The sequence below is a fragment of the Puntigrus tetrazona genome, chromosome 24 (genome assembly GCF_018831695.1).
Source record: "Puntigrus tetrazona isolate hp1 chromosome 24, ASM1883169v1, whole genome shotgun sequence".
NCBI classification, from domain to species: Eukaryota; Metazoa; Chordata; class Actinopteri; order Cypriniformes; family Cyprinidae; genus Puntigrus; species Puntigrus tetrazona.
In genome coordinates, this window is record NC_056722.1 from 20,965,455 (window position 1) to 20,983,115 (window position 17,661).

The following is a 17,661-nucleotide window of genomic DNA, read 5'->3' on the forward strand; positions in this document are numbered from 1 at the left end:
TGAAAATAACTATTCCACGGATCAAAATTTGCTTTTCACGCTAAACAAATTAAAATGCGCTATATGTATTAGCACATACAGGCCAACTTATTTTATTAATGTATTGCTTCCCGCTATTCAATATGTTAATAAGAGCAGTTCACGTCACTCTATCAGATAGATGGATAGCTGTATAAAAACATCCACAAGTCTCTAATCTTTGTAAACAACCCACTATCCTCTTGCATTCTACTCAGATGGCCAGTAGAGGGCGCTATACACATATAAATATACCGAGACATACGATTTCTGATTAAAGTTTAACTAACTACAAGAGAAAAATGGCTCAGCGCGATGAAATGCAGTGTCTCAAAATAAAAAAAAAACAGGTCTCAAACCTTAAGCAAAAGGTCTTGCTTATTATGGCAGCCTTGTTCATAAAACACAACATCCCGGATTTCTGTGCAGCGCTCACAGATTACAGTAATGAAAATGATTCGGGGGAAAAGACCCGAAAGCGTTTGGTTTCACACAACGCTACTTCTGTTAGACCCCATATGTTGATCGTGGTCCAGGTCCGGTTCTGTGCTCGCAGTAATCAGATCTGTGGGTGGATCTTCCTCTTCTCCGCCGGCTGTTGCTTCAGTCATACTTTCACAAACACCGGGCCGTTGTATTAAAGTATACAATTGATGCAATCATATTTATTTACAACATCCGAGCGCGCGCACTTATATTTAATAATTAGTCTTACGTAGAAAACGTAAAGATGGATTTTAACGTGAAGAGACTGGCGGCGGACGCTGGTACTTTATTCAGTCGGGCGGTGCAAGTAAGTGCAAAGTCAGATTCACAATAATAAAAAAAAGTTTTATTCAGGTTTTATTTCAACAATTCGGTTCTAAACGACTTCATTTGGGCGCTTCTAATGAATTCTATCGTAGAGCGCGCTGTATTTCTGTATCTTCCTTCCTCTGTGATTCCGGGCCTCTCTTTCTCGTCCTGTAACGTTAAATCTGTTTTGTTCGGCGACTTCGCAGCCTTATCTTTTTATTATTCAACTGCAAAAGCAAACGTTAAATGCTCGGTTGTGTCTTTTATCCACGCGTGCTTCGTTGTATGGTCAAAACAGACCGATATTTTCACTTTTTTTTTTTTGTCCAGGATGAGTTTGTGAGGCTAACGCTAACTAGCTAAAGCAGAGTTTAATCCGGCGGAGCTCAGCACATCCGCACACAAAGGCTTATGTGCTAAAACCTACCGTGCTGTCTAGATGGACCATATTTTTAGCCGTCAGCGTAGAGAGAGATGGTCATATTTGCTGGTGACGTGGGGGGGAAAAAGAAAAAGAAAAAGAAGAAAATAAAACGAGGGTGTGATGTTCAAAAAAAGCTGCTGATTAGAAATTGAGCCACAACCACTCACCATGTGCCACTCTTCAAATGAAAAACCTCAGTGTGTTTATCAAGTGTCAAACACTTCATATGCCTGTTACTGAGATCTTAAAATTAGATAAATGTTTTGATATTTCCTTTCATTCAAATTTTAGGAATACTTATTTCTATTTTTTTATACTTTTTATACTATTTTGTGTGTAACTTTTGGCGTTATACGTGTTCAAAAATTAACCTTTTAAAGAATTGTGACAGTGTTTTTGACAAACGTATGCTCCTCAAATAATAATAATAATAATAATTGTCCTGTCTTTACAAACAGTTCACAGAAGAAAAATTCGGCCAGGCTGAGAAGACCGAGTTGGATGCACATTTGGAGAATCTCCTCACCAGAGCCGAAACCACTAAACATTGGACGGAGAAGATTTTGAAGCAGACAGAAGTTTTACTGCAACCGAACCCAAGTAAGATCCTTTCACTGATCAGATGTCTTGTTAGCGTCGACGTTGTCGTTTGATTAGTTAGGTTTCCGAGACTCGATTGTACAATTTAATTTAGCATGTTTTTCTTTCAGAAGTTTCATCTTCTCTGGAAGCCGTTCATGTTTGTTCTTTTCCTCTTTGGTGTTCAAATCTCAAATGTCACAAACTGTAGTGACTATAACTACAGATGCTCTCCTCACTATGGTGCCGCACCACTTTAAAAATCAGCAGGACAGAGAACAAACACGACAGGAGGGACAAACAGCTGATCAAAACAGAACTAGTGTGCACACCTGTCTACTCAATCACATCTAAACAGTCCTTTTCTTTGTATTTCGAGATTGCTTTGCAAGGATGACACGTCTTGCTTTTAGTCGTTAGTGATTTTCTAAAAATAGTTTTTTTTTTAGTTCCATTTATTTTTAATCATGCCTTACACTGAAAAAGGCGATGTTAAAGGGACACTCCACTATTTTTGAACATAGCCACATTTTTTAACTCCCCTAGAGTTAAGCTGTTTTCCTGTTTTTGACTAAAAAAATTCTTATGAGTGTTTTGTGGCATTGATCTGTAATCTTAACGTAACATAGATATCTACTATCTGCAATTTCAGATGTCAGAATAGAAGAATTCCTGTATGAAAAACTGGACAAAAAGGTGCCCACACGGATGAACAACCATGAGCTTCTGGGTCAGTCCATGATCGACTCTGGGAATGAATTTGGGCCTGGAACAGCCTACGGTAAGCATCAGACACAAGGGCAACATAGTGCCCTAATTATCCATAGTACCCCATTCAGTAATAGCACTCAATTGCTGTGTGCCAGTGCCCTATTTCCCCTTGAATGTAAACAGCTACTAAAATACCAGTAGGCCGTAAACTATATGTGAAAGCCCATTTACTGTTTAATGCCTCTAGACGTTTCATAATTTTGTTAAAATATTGATTCGGTCTGTGTCGGTCCACAGGAAACGCTCTGGTAAAGTGCGGAGAGACGGAGAAGCAGATCGGAGGAGCAGAGCGAGAGTTAATTCAGAGCTCTGCCATCAATTTCCTCACGCCTTTCCGCAACTTTTTAGAAGGAGACTTCAAGACTATATTGGTAAGATCGGGGAGCCCTAACGACACGTTTTGTTTTTTTTCATTGTTCAGAAATGTTGCTATGTACGCCAGCTCGAGACAGTTACAAAAAAAAAAAAAGCCTATTCAGCAACAGTGCATTAAATTGACCAAAAGTAGTTTTTTAAACGAATAATGCTGTTTTGACGACAAAAAAAGCTGTATCGTTGATTTAAACTTTATTATGAATAATAATAATAACAATAATAATGTTTTTAAAGGGTCATGTTACACTGACAATTCAGCTCTGTCATCTATTTTTAATGAACAATGCTGTTTTGTTTTTACAAAAAGCTGTATAATCGCTTTAAATTTGAATAATAATGTTTTTGAGCGGATTTTGCTTACATTTTTAATCAGCTTTGTATTTATTGGATTTGATTAAAAACCTACGGTTGATTGTTTTGCGAAGAAGCCAAAACCATCCAAACTCGTGTGAAGCTGCAGCGGCTGAATGTCTGAGAGTTTTTAACAATAATTTAACTTTGACAAACCAAATTCGTCTGCTCCTCCACAGAAAGAGCGCAAACTGCTTCAGAACAAACGACTGGACCTTGATGCTGCAAAGACCAAGCTGAAGAAAGCCAAAATGGCTGATGCCAGAGCTCTGGTGAGTGGTTACTACTTTTAAGTGATTTAAAATCAGATATTCCCCCCAAAATGGAAATTAACCTTAAAAAAAACTCTGAAAGAAGAAATTCATATACACCTAGGATGGCTTGGGGGTGAGTAGTTAAATTTTTGGGGGTGAACTACTCCTTTAAATACGATTTACTGTCAATGAGTGTCATATTAAAACTTCTTTACAAATATAATCTACATCTTAGACAACTAGTAATCCGAGACGGCACTTGCCATCTTCCCTAAACGCATTCTTGACCATCTCTCGTTTTGGCACCAACACACATTAGCCCCTCAGAACCACCCCTCCACCAGGGGATGCCAGCTATGTTGCCAATTTCTCCTTCATGGTGAATTTCCTCCACGTGAAGTGGCTGAAGGTTGGTTCTGGGTGTTTTTTTCGAGCAGTGTTGTTTAAGAGCCACCTTTAAGACGCGCTCGTTCCTCTTTTAGCTGTTGATTAAGCTCTTTTGTCCCGGATATTAGCAGCGTGTGTGTTCCCGGGTTCCTGTTTTGTTGTGCATATAGAGTTTGGAAAGAGGATATCTATGTTTGCTCAACATCGTGATGACATTTCAAAACTGCTCTTCGCCCCTGGCCCCAGTTTCACAAGAGAAGTAAAGAAGTGCTTCAAGATCTCCTCATGACCAGCACTCAACCTACACACACACACACACACACACACACACACACACATATATATATATATATATATATATATATATATATATATATATATATATATATATATATATATATATATATATATATATATATATATATACACCACTTAAACACATCAGTACCAAAACAAAACAGTGGCCTCTTCCAAACTACAAAGTGTTTAGTTTACTTAGATTCGCCGTGAAAGTAATGTACACATGGTCCATGTTTCTGTGTGGCAGAAGTGTTTTTGTGTTTTGCCAACCATAGTTTTTGACAAAATACCACGTTTTAATTGTGTTACTACGATAAAATTGGGTTACCTTAGTGTAAGCATCACTGTAATCAAAATGAGAAATTAAAAGGACTCCAAAAGTGTCTTTTTGAAAGACGTCACTTTTTTTTTTTTGTTTTAATCACAATAACTACCCCCTAGCAACCACTCAGAACACCTTAGCGACACACAGCGACCTCCGGTATTTTGCTAGAAACTTGGGTTGCTGCCATACGTTTTCCTCAGTGATGTTAGCTGCCGTTAGATGTTTGGTGTTAACTACAGGCCTTTCTCTTAATACATTATCGCTGTTTTCAAATGCTGTGCAGATGTGGGCGGAGGAAGTGACGAAGGTAAGAAGAATGTCCTGTTCATTTTGGATCAGCTGTGAATCTTGGCGCTTAATGTGAAAGCTGTGTGATGATTAGTTTCGCTCTTCAGTGGAAAAACTGGAAATAGGCCATTAGGCCACTTTGTTGCTTAATATTTCTGTTCCAACTATTTGTGTTTACAAGGCTTTTTTTATGTGCCTTTTATTTTCATTTCAAGTTTCCAGTGTCATACAAGAATCAGTGTTACCAATGTGCTAAGGTTTTCGCTTGCTGACTAAAGGCAAACTTAAACTTTTTTAGTGCTCTTTTGACCACTATTATTATTTTGGTATTCTTAAGTTAATAATATGAATAGTGAGTAATATTATCAGTTGTTTTTATTTTTTTTCTGATTTCATTACTTCAAATAATTTTTTATTAGTCTTATTTAACTGCATCCTGCATCCTACATCTCTATATTTCCCAATGTCATCCACGTTTTTACCACTTGCGTATTTAAACGCTTCTCATTTTGACTGCTTTTCCACATATTAAGGAAGTACACATTTTTGGACACGGCTTGAGAGATACAACTTCTTTAAGAAGATTTATACAGAACTTCCTTAAAACCTAAATGTTGAGTGCTCATCTATCAGCTAGCCGATTATGAAATATGTAGTGTTTGCACATCACTAGCAGACTGAAGTCTGCTTTTCTCTTGAAAACCCATCAACAATATCTGATTGAATACGCACTTGCTAGTTTTTCAGTTCCCAGTTGCTTTGTTTCCTTAGAACAGCGGGAGGCATTTAAGGTGCACTAGTTGAGATGAATTTAACATCAAGATGAATTTAACAACGTTCCCTGATACACTCTCTCTCTCTCTCTATTTCTATTTCTATTTCTTTCTTTCTTTCAGGCCGAGCAGGACCTGAAGATGACACAGAGTGAGTTTGACAGACAGGCAGAAATCACCAGGCTTCTTCTCGAAGGAATCGGCAGTACGCATGTAAGTTCATCTGAAAACCCAATTTGATTCTGCAATCCCAAGGTCTGATCACATCATCTCTTTTTGTCGCAGGCCCATCATCTCCGCTGTCTAAATGACTTTGTGGAGGCTCAGATGACATATTACGCCCAGTGTTACCAATACATGGTCGACCTCCAAAAACAGTTGGGAAAGTAAGACATGTTTACCATTGTATGCTTTTCTAATTACAATGATTATATAACTCATTTAGATGTTCTTTTTCCTTTTCAGCTTCCCTTCGGGTTTCTCTTCCAACAACAACCAGTCGACGGCCAGCGGGGCGGCCAGCGTCTCCGTACCCATCCTGCCGCTCACAGGCACTCTTCCGGCCAGTACAGCCAATGCGTCTTCAGGTTTCACCGAGCTGCAAAACTTCAGCGGAAGCCGTAAAGCGCGGGTGCTGTATGACTACGATGCCGCGGGCAGCAACGAGCTCTCCTTATTGGCTGATGAGGTGAGCGGCCCATTTTTGCACAACGGTCTCTTGGTTTGAATGCACGCTAAAGGAATGAAAATGAAATTTTTGTTTTTGGGTGAACTATTCCTTTAACTCTCCGTTTAACTTACTCTCTTATTTCAGGTGATCATGGTAAGCAGCGTTCCAGGCATGGACTCTGATTGGCTGATGGGTGAACGTGGGAATCAGAAGGGAAAAGTGCCTATCACTTATTTGGAGCTGCTAAATTAAGAGAAAGAAGTGGTGTTGGAGCCGAAAGAGAGAACGTATAGTGTATTCCAGCTGTGCTGCGTACCATATATGCAACCCTGACGTCTAGTGCTGCTCACACGCAACAGTATTTTATCAAATGTGACGTCTTGCAGTCCCAGATGGGAAGAGGTTCTAACCAGACGAGTGTTTACAAATGAATTAATGCAGATATATTTTAGCTTTTGATGTGACATGCCAAGAAAAAAACAAGCAGGAGTGTCTTATTTGAGTATTTACATGTGTTTACAACACGCAAGTATTAAGACTGATTGTCATTTTTATGAATTTTAAAGTGGTTTCCGACCTTTACATGATTTCATTTCAGGTTCTAGGACATTTCAGAGGAATTCTTGTAGAGTTGGAGACGTAAATATGCCATAATTTATTTTCAGGGTGTCGTATGCGGCCCCAACGTAGCTGACATGTGCCTCGACTTTTATCTTCTGCGGTTTACATTTCTCTTGTTGGGCACACAAAGAAAATGCTTTATTTGCACGCAGACAGCCTTTCGTTTTATGCATTATGAAACTGTCCTTTATATACATGCAGTCTTCATAAACCATGTCAAGCATACATCCAGTTATGATACAAGTATTCAATTCATGATAAAAACAAATTCTATTTACTGATAACTGTACTTTATATATATATATATATATATATATACCCATGTGCCTTACATTTGTCTTAGATTTGATGTTTTTAAACTGTTAAAGCAAAAAAAAGACATTGTTGAGAGATGAGTGCTAATTTTACGCATATTGTGCCATCCTTTATTGAAAATAAAAGCACAATTGTTTTGTTTTCTCTGATATTTACAGTATAACTGCAAAAGCAAAGGTTTTCTAACTGCTTAAATTCTGTGATTTACTACCATAGATTTATAAACAACGGTTTTGTTACATAATAAAAATGTGTAGAGTTTTTACCCTTCTGTTTTTAATTGTCTCATTTCATCTGCTGTTCAGATAATATATTATTTCTTGGTATACGCAATAGAGTTAACATACTCTATACGTATAGAGTTAAGATGTATTTTGGTTCTAGCTAAATCAGGTCCCCCGTCCATAACGTTGCTTTCTACAGTGTAAGTGTAAAATGCCTTTATGTATTTAGTTTTTTCTTACAAACACAGATATTGGTGGATCACTGCAAAGGATCCGTTTGTTTAATTTAATGGTAAATTTCTCCAAATCTGTTCTGATGAAGAAAGAAACTCAAATATTTAATCTCGGATGGCCTGAGGGTGAATACATTTTCAGCTACTTTTTATTTCTCTATGAGCTATTCCTTTAAGACTTTCAGGCACTAAATTATTGTTTAAACATGACAACTGGACACCACTGAATTAAATATTAGGTACATTGGAAACAGCACAACATTGCTTATTGCGCATTCTTTAACGTACTATTTTCTATAAAATAGATATGAACTGTTCTCTCAAATGTCAGCAGAGGTCAGGCTTTTCACTCCTAGTCATTTTTAGTTTCTTATTGAGTATTTTGGAAAGTACCTAAAGTTACACATAATTGGTACATTTATATTATTAAATGTTCCCGTGTAGGTAACATATTGAACATAGCCATAACTCTCTTCATTGAACCGAAGAGTCATTGCCTAACCCTTGATTATTAAATATAAATCACGCACACATATAACATGCTGTTGTTTATGTACGGCACTGGTGACAGGCTCATGGTTTTGGTTTAATTCTTGTGTAAACAGTGCAAGGATGGTCAGCGAGGGGAGGGTTAAGAGGAAGTTGTGCTATACAGGCTGTTGACTTCCTGTGCTGTTGTGGCTCTGCAGGCGTTCATTCTTGCTGTCCGTTACTCAGCCTCACATGCCGAGAGGGCAATGCTCAGTTCCTTCCCGAAAACAGCAATTTGAGAGCCGACCTGCGAACTGTTCCTTTCTGCTTCTGCAAAAAAATCTCAAGCCTGATCAGCAATAAGACTTTTAACACGTCAAACTGCAGAGAAATCTGAAATACATTGCGTAAAATAAATCTAGATATCAAAATACACAAAGGGCTATTGCATATCGGTTAATTAATCTAATAGATTGCAGGTTGCATTTGGCTGTGAAAATACCCCCAAAATATTATTCATATTTTTTGTGTTAAATGGGAAAGATTATATTGCTAAGACATTACAAATGGCCTTAGAAAGATCTATTTGATTTAGCATTAAAAATGATTACACATAACCTATATCCCCGGTTTCACAGGGCTAAACCTAGTCCTAGACTAAATGTACATCTGAGCTGTTTCAAATGAAAGAAACTCACACACAAACTCAAGTTTGTATTATTAAAAAAACAAAAAACTAAAACTGCCAGCAGAGAAACATCTTTATGAATCTTTCATTCGAGTCGTTTAAACGGCTGATTCATGTAGGTATTCAGTAAACAGTAAACTCTTTATGGATGGGGTTTTAAATCATTGATTTATCTGATTTGTTCAAAACGTCGATTCATTCAGAAACTAAACAAAGCTTGGAGATGCATAACAGATCTCCTGTGGCTTTAGAGGTACTTTTTATTGGCAAAACTGAGCTAAAACACAATACTGTGTCTAAAATATCAGATATATACAAATATCAATGGATAGATAGATAAATACTGTAGTATATTTTTTTTACCTGATTTTAATTCTCAATCTATCAATTTAGTTCCTCAATATGAAATCACTGAAGGTTCTTTCAGTGTCGTTTTTAATGGACACGTCAGTCACCATACCACACTTAACCACAAGATTTCTCTGTGGTATAAAATAAAATTATTCATAATGAAATTGAAACGCACAAACAATGTATAATGAAATAAAAATGGGCAACAATAAAAATAGGCTACTTATGTGTGCTTTCCAAGCTACAATCCATTTCAAGTAGTCACTTAGAAAACTGTACATTGGTTATTTTTTTTTTTCCTTTTCACCAAGATAAAAAATAATTTTGGTCGAACATGACTCTGTTTTAAATGTTTCTAAAAGGGCATTTCTTTGAAGAATGTTATCGACAACAATTAAAGTTTTATTCTAATTTAAAAATAATCTCAAGCTATCGAGGTTCATTTGAAGCTTGAATACCGAGACACGTCTGAAGGCCTACCCATAAAAGCCCTCTCTTTTCAGGACTGAAATTGATCCAAACGATGGCAGATGTGCCTGTGAGCCCACGCCTCTGACTGAGCTCCTTAGTTTCTCTTTTTCTCTCTCTTTCTCTGTTCAAACCGCCATGACCTAGAGAAACACCACAGCGGTATTTTGGTTACACTATGGTTTATCATGCACACACGGCTCTCAGTGTAAACAACACGCTCGTACACACCGACACACACTGACAGGTTCCCATGCTCTCTCACCGTCTCACGGTCAATTAGCTTTTTGTCGTTACCTACTTTGAGCCACAAAATGATAAGAAATCCCACGTAGGCTAAGGTGCTAGTCAGCGTGGTTTAGGTTTAGTGGTCTAACCCTGATGATCCCTGAAGTGAGAAGTTTGACAATCAATCCTTCCATTGGTCAATGTGGATACTCACTGTGGCCACATAATTACATTTTCATTATACTTTAGTATAATTACAGTTGCATTCGGAATACTACTCATAGTTTTAATATTAAATACAATAATAAATCATTATGTAGATGTATTATACCACATTTACACACACATTCAGTACATACACACAGAGATTTAGTTTCATTGAAATAACCTGACCGCGTAAATGAAAATGACTTGTGAGCTGCTCGAGCATATTTCAGATGAAAGATAAATATGCAATCCTTTACGTCCTGCCGCAACTGCCTCTGAGAACTCAGCATGGAGCAAAACCACACCACCACCACCCCCTCTGTGATACCGAGAGCTGGGCAGTTGCTACAGGTCTTAGCAAAACAGGAAATTTCATGTTTCCTTTGCTACTTTTAGCGACTGCTTTTAACGCACAACTTCTGCGAACCTACATACAAGTAAACGACTGACTGCATGGAACTGACATACGATACAATATATAAAGATAATAAAAACACTCTTGCAGTAGGTGACCTCTAAATCATATCCAAATCGGTCAATACGACATGTTGAATTCTGATCACTAATCAAAAAATTTGGTGTCTATAAAATATACAAGGCAAATTTTGATGATCTGCCAGTGAAAAACCAATGTTGATTGGCCACTAACAATGTCTTTGGTGGTTATAGTTGGTTACTATGTTAACCTCAACAAATTAATAGTTGAATGGGGAAGTTGTTTTATTAAATTAATGAAATTACATATATTAGATATTAAAAACTCTAGTACATGCCATCAAATACTCTAAAGAACAAGCTTATGAGTTTGAATGCCAAAGAACATATAATATGTGACCCTGGACCACAAAAGTATAGTCAAAATAAATTTGGGTTTTATGACAAAAATTTGGATATTAAGATATTTTATTAAGATTATTTTATTATTTTGATTTGTAATATGAATTGCTAAGAATTTAATTTGGACAATTTAAAGAAATTTTTGTAACCTTTAAATAACATTCTAATCACGAGAAAACCGAACTTTTTAATATCCTAAGAATACTGAAAATAAACATTAATTTTATCAAAATATTTTGGGTGAAAATAACATATGATTAAAGTAACCTTTAAGTAAAATTTTAACCACAACAAGAGAACTGGACATATCAACATTTTAGACACATTTAAAAACCTCTAAAAAAATGTATAACTTAATTAAGTTAATCAAGTTAACTTTGATTTGCCTATGCTACTGAAATTGCTTTGGATCAAGCTTTTGCCAAATGAATAAATGCATGACTGAAAGTATAATTGCAACTTTTGTACATATTACATATCTTTCACATTTATAAACCATCAAGCAGCCAAACACTTTTCATGCATTTTAATGATGATATACATTCATGTTTACAGACCAATGTGGCCTAAATGTTTCACATTAATATCATAATTCTCTACTATTATATCCAGTCATCTGAAAGTAGCAACCTTTAAGAACATATTAGCCTCTTTTATATTACAGAGTCGTACAATATCATGCTTCTCAATAAGGAGCCGGCCTCCAGCACCTCTTTTTAATAGCGCGAGGCAACATTCTTGGCTTAAATGTGAGCATGTAAATGATGGATATACCCATGATGGAAACACTGACTGTTACAAAGAGAAGAATGTACCAAACAACAGACTCCTCATTGCTGGAACCACCGCAATGGATGGCGTCAAAAAGCACAACCTTGTGACGTCTGTGGTTTAAATCCAAACACGTAATTTCTGAGAGATCTACAATACTGATGCCTTTATTCTCCACGAAGGTCTTGTACCAGTCTAAATGGCAACAGTTGAAGGCATTTCCATTCATATAAACTGTCTGCAGTCTTTGAGCTAACATGCCAGCTTGTTGGGACGGGATGGTTGTCAACATGTTATCCCTCAAGTCCAGAAGCTTTAGGTTTAGTGCCATTAGGGATTCGGGAACTTCTGGTAGTGAGTTTCTACAGATGTTTAAAGACTTCAAATATCTATACTGAGAGAAGTCGAAAGCTTGAAGACCGGTATTACAGAGTCCCAAATGCTGCAAAGTGTTTGCGAGACCTTCCAGAGATTGCTGTTTAACGTTTAGGTCTGGATTGTTCGAAAGATCGAGATGGGTTAGTGGCGTGCCCTTAAACGTTAAAGACGGGATGTTCTGAATGTTACAGTCGGCAAGATAGAGCTGTTGTAGGGAAACGATGTTGGACCACATAATACATCCTGAGGAACCTGGCGAGTAACACACATCCACAGTGTTGTGACTGAGATCTAGGGTGCGAAGTTTCGGTAGACTAGCAAAAATCCTGATTGGAAGGTTCTGAAGGTCATTTGTACTCAGATTGAGATGTGTGAGATTGTTCAGCTCACTAATGGAGCGTTGGCCTGTTTTCAGCTCAGTTAACCTGTTTCGGCTAATGTCCAGTTCATAAAGGGTGACTGGTAGATCTTCAGGCGTCAAGCTGAAGGACTGTAAACAGTTACTTCTCAGCCTCAACCAGTAAAGAGATGGCATCTGTTGAATGAATCCCTGGGGGAAGTAGTTCACCTTGTTTTCACTCAGGTCCAGGAGCTCTACAGAGGAAAGATCACCGTGAAGGTTCTCATTCCAGAGCTCTACTGTGATGCTGCTCACATTTTGCCCCAAGTTGTAATACTCAACACTTGTGGTCCAGTTTGAAGATGTGTAATTTGATAAGTGTTGGTAAAACCCGACTCGGTTATTGGACAATAGCAAAGTTCTTATTCGATTTTTTGTTGGAAGGAATGGAAAGAACAGCAAATGGTTGTCAGATAGATCCAACGTCTCCAGCTGAAAGGTCTCAGTCAAATTTTGATTGGTTATGAACCATTCAATGGAATTGTGGCTGGCATTTAGAACCAGCAGTTGGGTCATTTCAAAGTTGACCAAACAAGGTAAGCAGTTAAAGGCCAGGTTCAACCTCTGGAGTTTTTTCATATGATCAAACGCGCTATCGATCTCAAACAACAGGTTTCTCTCGACGTTTAGCTCCCTAAGCTGATGAAGGTTTCTGAATGTTGATTCATCCAGCCTCAGCATGGCATTCCCGGACAAGTATAGAGACTCAAGCGAGGACAGATTCCATAACAGCAGAGACACCATGTCCTCCGAGAGGCCATTACCTGAAAGATCAAGGGTCTTTAGTTGGGACAGGGAGCTTAAGGACTGGGCCAACTGCTTGTGTCCATAGAAAAGCTTGTTGTTGGCTAAATTGAGCTTTTCCAAAAGAGGAGATTCTGAGAAAATGCTCTCTTCCACCGTCATTAGCTGGTTGTTTGCACAGCTGAATGTCCGTAGAAGGGGATACCTGGAGAGACAACCATCTTGAAGATTTAACAGACGGTTCTTGTCTATGAAGATCTCCTCAATTTGATGTGGTAAATCTGGTATGGCAGAGAGCTGACAGCTGTTACAAAGAGCCGAGCTTTGGATCTTGAGATGCAGAAAAAAAGAGAAGGAAAGACTGATTTAGCTCATTCTTACACACAATGGAAAAGTGTTTTAATAGTATCAAAATGGAAATAATATTTCCGCTAAAGGTTATTTCACTTGCTAAGCCCATGGAGAACAACAAAAATAGACAAACAAGCAAATTCAACCCACTTGCGTTTGCTGATTAAACTTCACAATAGTCGTCTATACTTGGTAAAAAAAAGTCAAGTAACATAATAATGTCCTTCATGTGGTAACATCTAAATTAAATGGTCTTATTCAATTTAAAATAACTTGATCTACCTGAAAACATCAGGTTACACCACAAGTAATAAGCTTGTTAATAACTGAATATATTTTCTGTTTAAAAATGCTTATTTCCCTTCCAGGTAATTATCATGCACATCATCAGTGTTCATCTAGATGTATATGTACAGTCTTCCCTTTTCTGACATACCAGCCTGCAGGGGAAGATCTGCGGATGTCCCGAGACTGACAGCAGGACCACCAGCAGCGGCACCACTCCGTGACAGAGCACGACGGACAGGCGATCCAACACCAGCATCTTAACATGATCACTGTGATTCAGTAGTAAAACAAATGTACATTAATATTCACACACACACACACACACACATATATATATATATATATATATATATATATATATATATATATATATATTACACAATGCTGATTTTTAAGACAATATAAAGTATCTAAAGTCAGTATCACATTTTTTACACACCAAATTTGTTCCTTAACAAATTTAATTTACAGTTTATATTCCATAACACAAATTACTTTGACACATTTTGGCCTGCGTGTGGCAGGGACAACGGAAATGTGTGGCTACAGCTAACATGATTCTACTTGAGCCAACTGTGATACAGGTTATAAATCAGACCGGATAGACACACGTTCTGTCACAGTCATTAATCGATATGCAGAGGCCCTAAAAACATTTAGACACTTTAGGTCAAAGCTAAAACGTGTATTAATCTCGCTGCATTACCAAAATATGAAACCCAATTGCATTTTTTCAAAAATAAAGATTCACTTCAAACTTCAATTAAAGAAATAGGGCTCAATAAAGTAAAAAAAAAAAAAAAAAAAGTATATATGTATAACACTTTACAATAAGGCGTTATTGTTAACATTTGTTAATGCATTAACATGAACAAACATTTAACAACACATTACAGTATTTATTCACGTTTGTTAACATTAGTTCATAAAAATACACTCGTTCATTGTTAGTTCACAGTACATCAGCTAATGTTACCAAACACAACTTCTGATGTTAATAACGTGCTAGCAGTTTTATTTTATATTAAATAATATAAAAACAGTACTATATACTATACAGCACAAAAGTGAAGTCTAAAAAGACATCATTTGATAGACCCAAGGCATTTGCTTGTCGATGCCGTTGGTTTGATATTTAATTACATATTTTTGACCTTTTAAAGTGTGACCTACAAGTCCAGATACTTTTGGGTCAATTTTATGCATGCAAGGTCAAATGCAGTTAAAATTTCAATCGCCGCAAAAAATATTATATTTCGTTCCCGAGTAAGATGTAAGAAGTGTACTTGAAGTCATATTAATTGAAAGATCAACTAAAAGACAAGCCACCATATTTGCACACAATCTCACGTGGGTATAACGCGCACACTTACCCCAGTGGCCAGGATCGCGCCCTCCGCTCCTCTGTGAAGTTCACAGAAGACCATTACATCGGTTTGCGGGGAGGTTCTGTTGGCTTGGTCTCTCCGGAGATGCAAAGTGCTTGACTGCATCTCTGCAATGTCTTTAGTAATTGCGGAAGCAAGCAAGCAACGGAAACGCAGTCACATGAAGGCAGTCAAGATCATAAATTTCACACGCACGCTGCAGGGTCAGAAATATGCACGTTAAATATGTAAAAAAAAAAAAAAAAAAATCGACCACATCCCACAACAGCACAAAAGCATTTCAGTTTCAGTACACTAACGGAGCAGGAGAATGAGCATGCATGGAATTTAATGGCTCTTGCATATATATATATAAAAAGGAAAAATACTGACGTGATAACCGTCGCGTTTGGGGCGCAAAAGCACCTGTAAAAGTGTGTGTTGCACAAACATTTTGCCCTTATTTCTGTCTTGTTCAGACCACAAACCTACCAAGTGAACACACCCAAAGCACCCACTACTGGTTTCACTCATCAGATACTACTCAAGAGGAAACCACCGAGAGCTCACACCCTTCCTGCTAGAGAGATGCAGACCCATCACTTCTGCTCGTTGAAAGTGTCGCGTTCTTCTCACAGGCAGTGCTGTTGTGAAAACGTGCGAAAACGTTCACGACGGCGTGCCACGTTGCTTCGTTTACAGGCGCTTCTGCGGATGGCCAGCAACCTAAAAAAAAGTGATCCAGTTTGTGCACGCACGTAATTATTTACGTATGCGAGTAGTCCCCTGCAGCAGCCTACGTTGCATAAAAAAGACGTATGGATTGTATTAATGCACATTCTGTCAATAATCGGGCTTCTATTAAAAATATACTACGTGAAGACATCTCAAGTGTTGGAAATAACGTGTGCGTTTGCTTGTGCAAAACACAAGCATGTGTTGTATGAAAGACTGCTTCCCAAACCATGGCGGTTCCTAATTTTTAGAGCGTTTCTATGCGGCTTGTAGGGTGTTGAGACTTTCTTAGCGCAGTGGTGTTTTAGTATGTTGCTAAAGTGATCCTTTCTGTGGTTGCTATGCGGTTGTCAGGGTGTTGAGACGTTGTGCTTTTAGTGCATTGCTAAGGCGATCCTAGTCATTTCTAGTTGTTTTAGGGCAGAAATGCTGTATCTGTATCTGCAGTTTCTAAGGTGTTTCTATGTCAGGAGCGTCCAAACTTGGTAATAGAGGGCAACTGTCCTGCAGACATTAGCTTCATCTTGTTTCAACAAACCTTCCTGGAAGTTTCCATTATGTAAAAACCCAGTCATGTGTATGGCACAAGGTCCGGGACACTTGGCTTTTTTGAATGACCGTTCAAGAGGCCACATGACTGATTTGTAAAGCTTCCAAATCACATTTCATTTTGCGCAAATGTTTAGGGGTATGGAAATATCGCCACAATAATAGTTGTGTAAAACTCGAAACATAGTCGATATTGTAGATTTGAATATTTCATATACTTTTGTAAATCTAGCTTTTTGTTTATCCCGATAAGCAGAACAGAAGACTGCAACACACATCTCCCAGAGATCCTGTATACTTCAACCAATCGGATGACGATTCAGCGTTTCAAATTTTGTATGCCATATGCATCAGACTTTCAGCCAACGGTCAGAGGTCATGCTGTTTTGACCAGCTGGTCCAAGTGTGTTTAAGGTGTCAGGTGTTTGGAGCAAAACTCTGCAGTAAAGCCCATCATAAGTCTCTATGGTTGTAGCTCTAATCTTTTAACTCCCCATTGTGCACCACAATATTCAAAAGCACAATCATGTGTCCAGTTTTTCGTGATTTACTAGATAAGAGTTTTTACAAATATTTTTACTCACAATTTCCACCTGATGAAACATGATACAACAAAGATGGCGGAGCATACACATCGCGAGGCTCAGTGTCTTTCCAGTTTCTGCAGTTTTGCAGTATTTTACTCGTTCATTTCGGGTCTGTTCGTGCAGAACAGCAGTGCCTTTACATCGTACACCCGACAAGAGCTTTTGGATATCGGTTCATGCATTTCCGACCTGTATGTGCGCTTGTAATTTATATTTATACCTATATCCTGCACTTGCTGCTTATTGCACTCCTGGTTAGACCTAAACTGCATTTCGTTACCTTGTACTTGTACATGTGTAATGACAATAAAGTTGAACCTAATCTAATCTAATGTACCGATTTAACAGGACTAAAAAAATGTATTCATAAAATGCATAAAGATGTCAATGGAGTTATGAGATTTACTTAATTACAATCTCATTTTCATAATCAGGCTACTTTACATATTCAGACGTTCAAAGACAGTGGAAACTGCTCTTCAAAAAAACCTTTTTTTGGGCTTATTTTAAATACGTTTAAGTCATCTAAGTGAAGGAA

At 37.7% G+C, this 17,661-nt stretch overlaps 2 protein-coding genes across 2 annotated transcripts; one reads left to right on the forward strand and one right to left on the reverse strand.

Annotated features, from left to right (window-relative positions):
- The first annotated feature begins 579 nt into the window (after positions 1 to 579).
- sh3glb1a (SH3-domain GRB2-like endophilin B1a) lies at positions 580 to 7,511 on the forward strand. The gene is made up of 9 exons (XM_043226868.1): positions 580 to 811; positions 1,696 to 1,837; positions 2,469 to 2,597; positions 2,825 to 2,958; positions 3,493 to 3,585; positions 5,764 to 5,853; positions 5,926 to 6,026; positions 6,106 to 6,328; positions 6,455 to 7,511. Exons 1-9 carry the CDS (start codon positions 749 to 751, stop codon positions 6,560 to 6,562), a joined length of 1,083 nt encoding a protein of 360 aa, XP_043082803.1. The 5' UTR covers positions 580 to 748; the 3' UTR covers positions 6,563 to 7,511.
- A 3,953-nt stretch (positions 7,512 to 11,464) lies between these two features.
- nrros (negative regulator of reactive oxygen species) lies at positions 11,465 to 15,474 on the reverse strand. Its single transcript, XM_043226952.1, has 3 exons — positions 15,259 to 15,474; positions 14,034 to 14,154; positions 11,465 to 13,576 (listed from the first exon to the last, which is right to left on the reverse strand). Exons 2-3 carry the CDS (start codon positions 14,139 to 14,141, stop codon positions 11,639 to 11,641), a joined length of 2,046 nt encoding a protein of 681 aa, XP_043082887.1. The 5' UTR covers positions 14,142 to 14,154; positions 15,259 to 15,474; the 3' UTR covers positions 11,465 to 11,638.
- Positions 15,475 to 17,661: the final 2,187 nt, after the last annotated feature.

What these genes read in the sequence shown, in the direction of transcription:
- sh3glb1a (XM_043226868.1), top strand. Translation starts at nt 749, where the DNA reads ATGGATTTTAACGTGAAGAGACTGGCGGCGGACGCTGGTACTTTATTC. An exon ending in GAGACTTCAAGACTATATTG is followed by an intron (nt 2,959 to 3,492) that starts GTAAGATCGGGG and finishes GCTCCTCCACAG; the next exon opens with AAAGAGCGCAAACTGCTTCA. An exon ending in TGGCTGATGCCAGAGCTCTG is followed by an intron (nt 3,586 to 5,763) that starts GTGAGTGGTTAC and finishes TCTTTCTTTCAG; the next exon opens with GCCGAGCAGGACCTGAAGAT.
- nrros (XM_043226952.1), bottom strand. Translation starts at nt 14,141, where the DNA reads ATGCTGGTGTTGGATCGCCTGTCCGTCGTGCTCTGTCACGGAGTGGTG. An exon ending in AGATCTTCCCCTGCAGGCTG is followed by an intron (nt 13,577 to 14,033) that starts GTATGTCAGAAA and finishes CTGCATCTCAAG; the next exon opens with ATCCAAAGCTCGGCTCTTTG.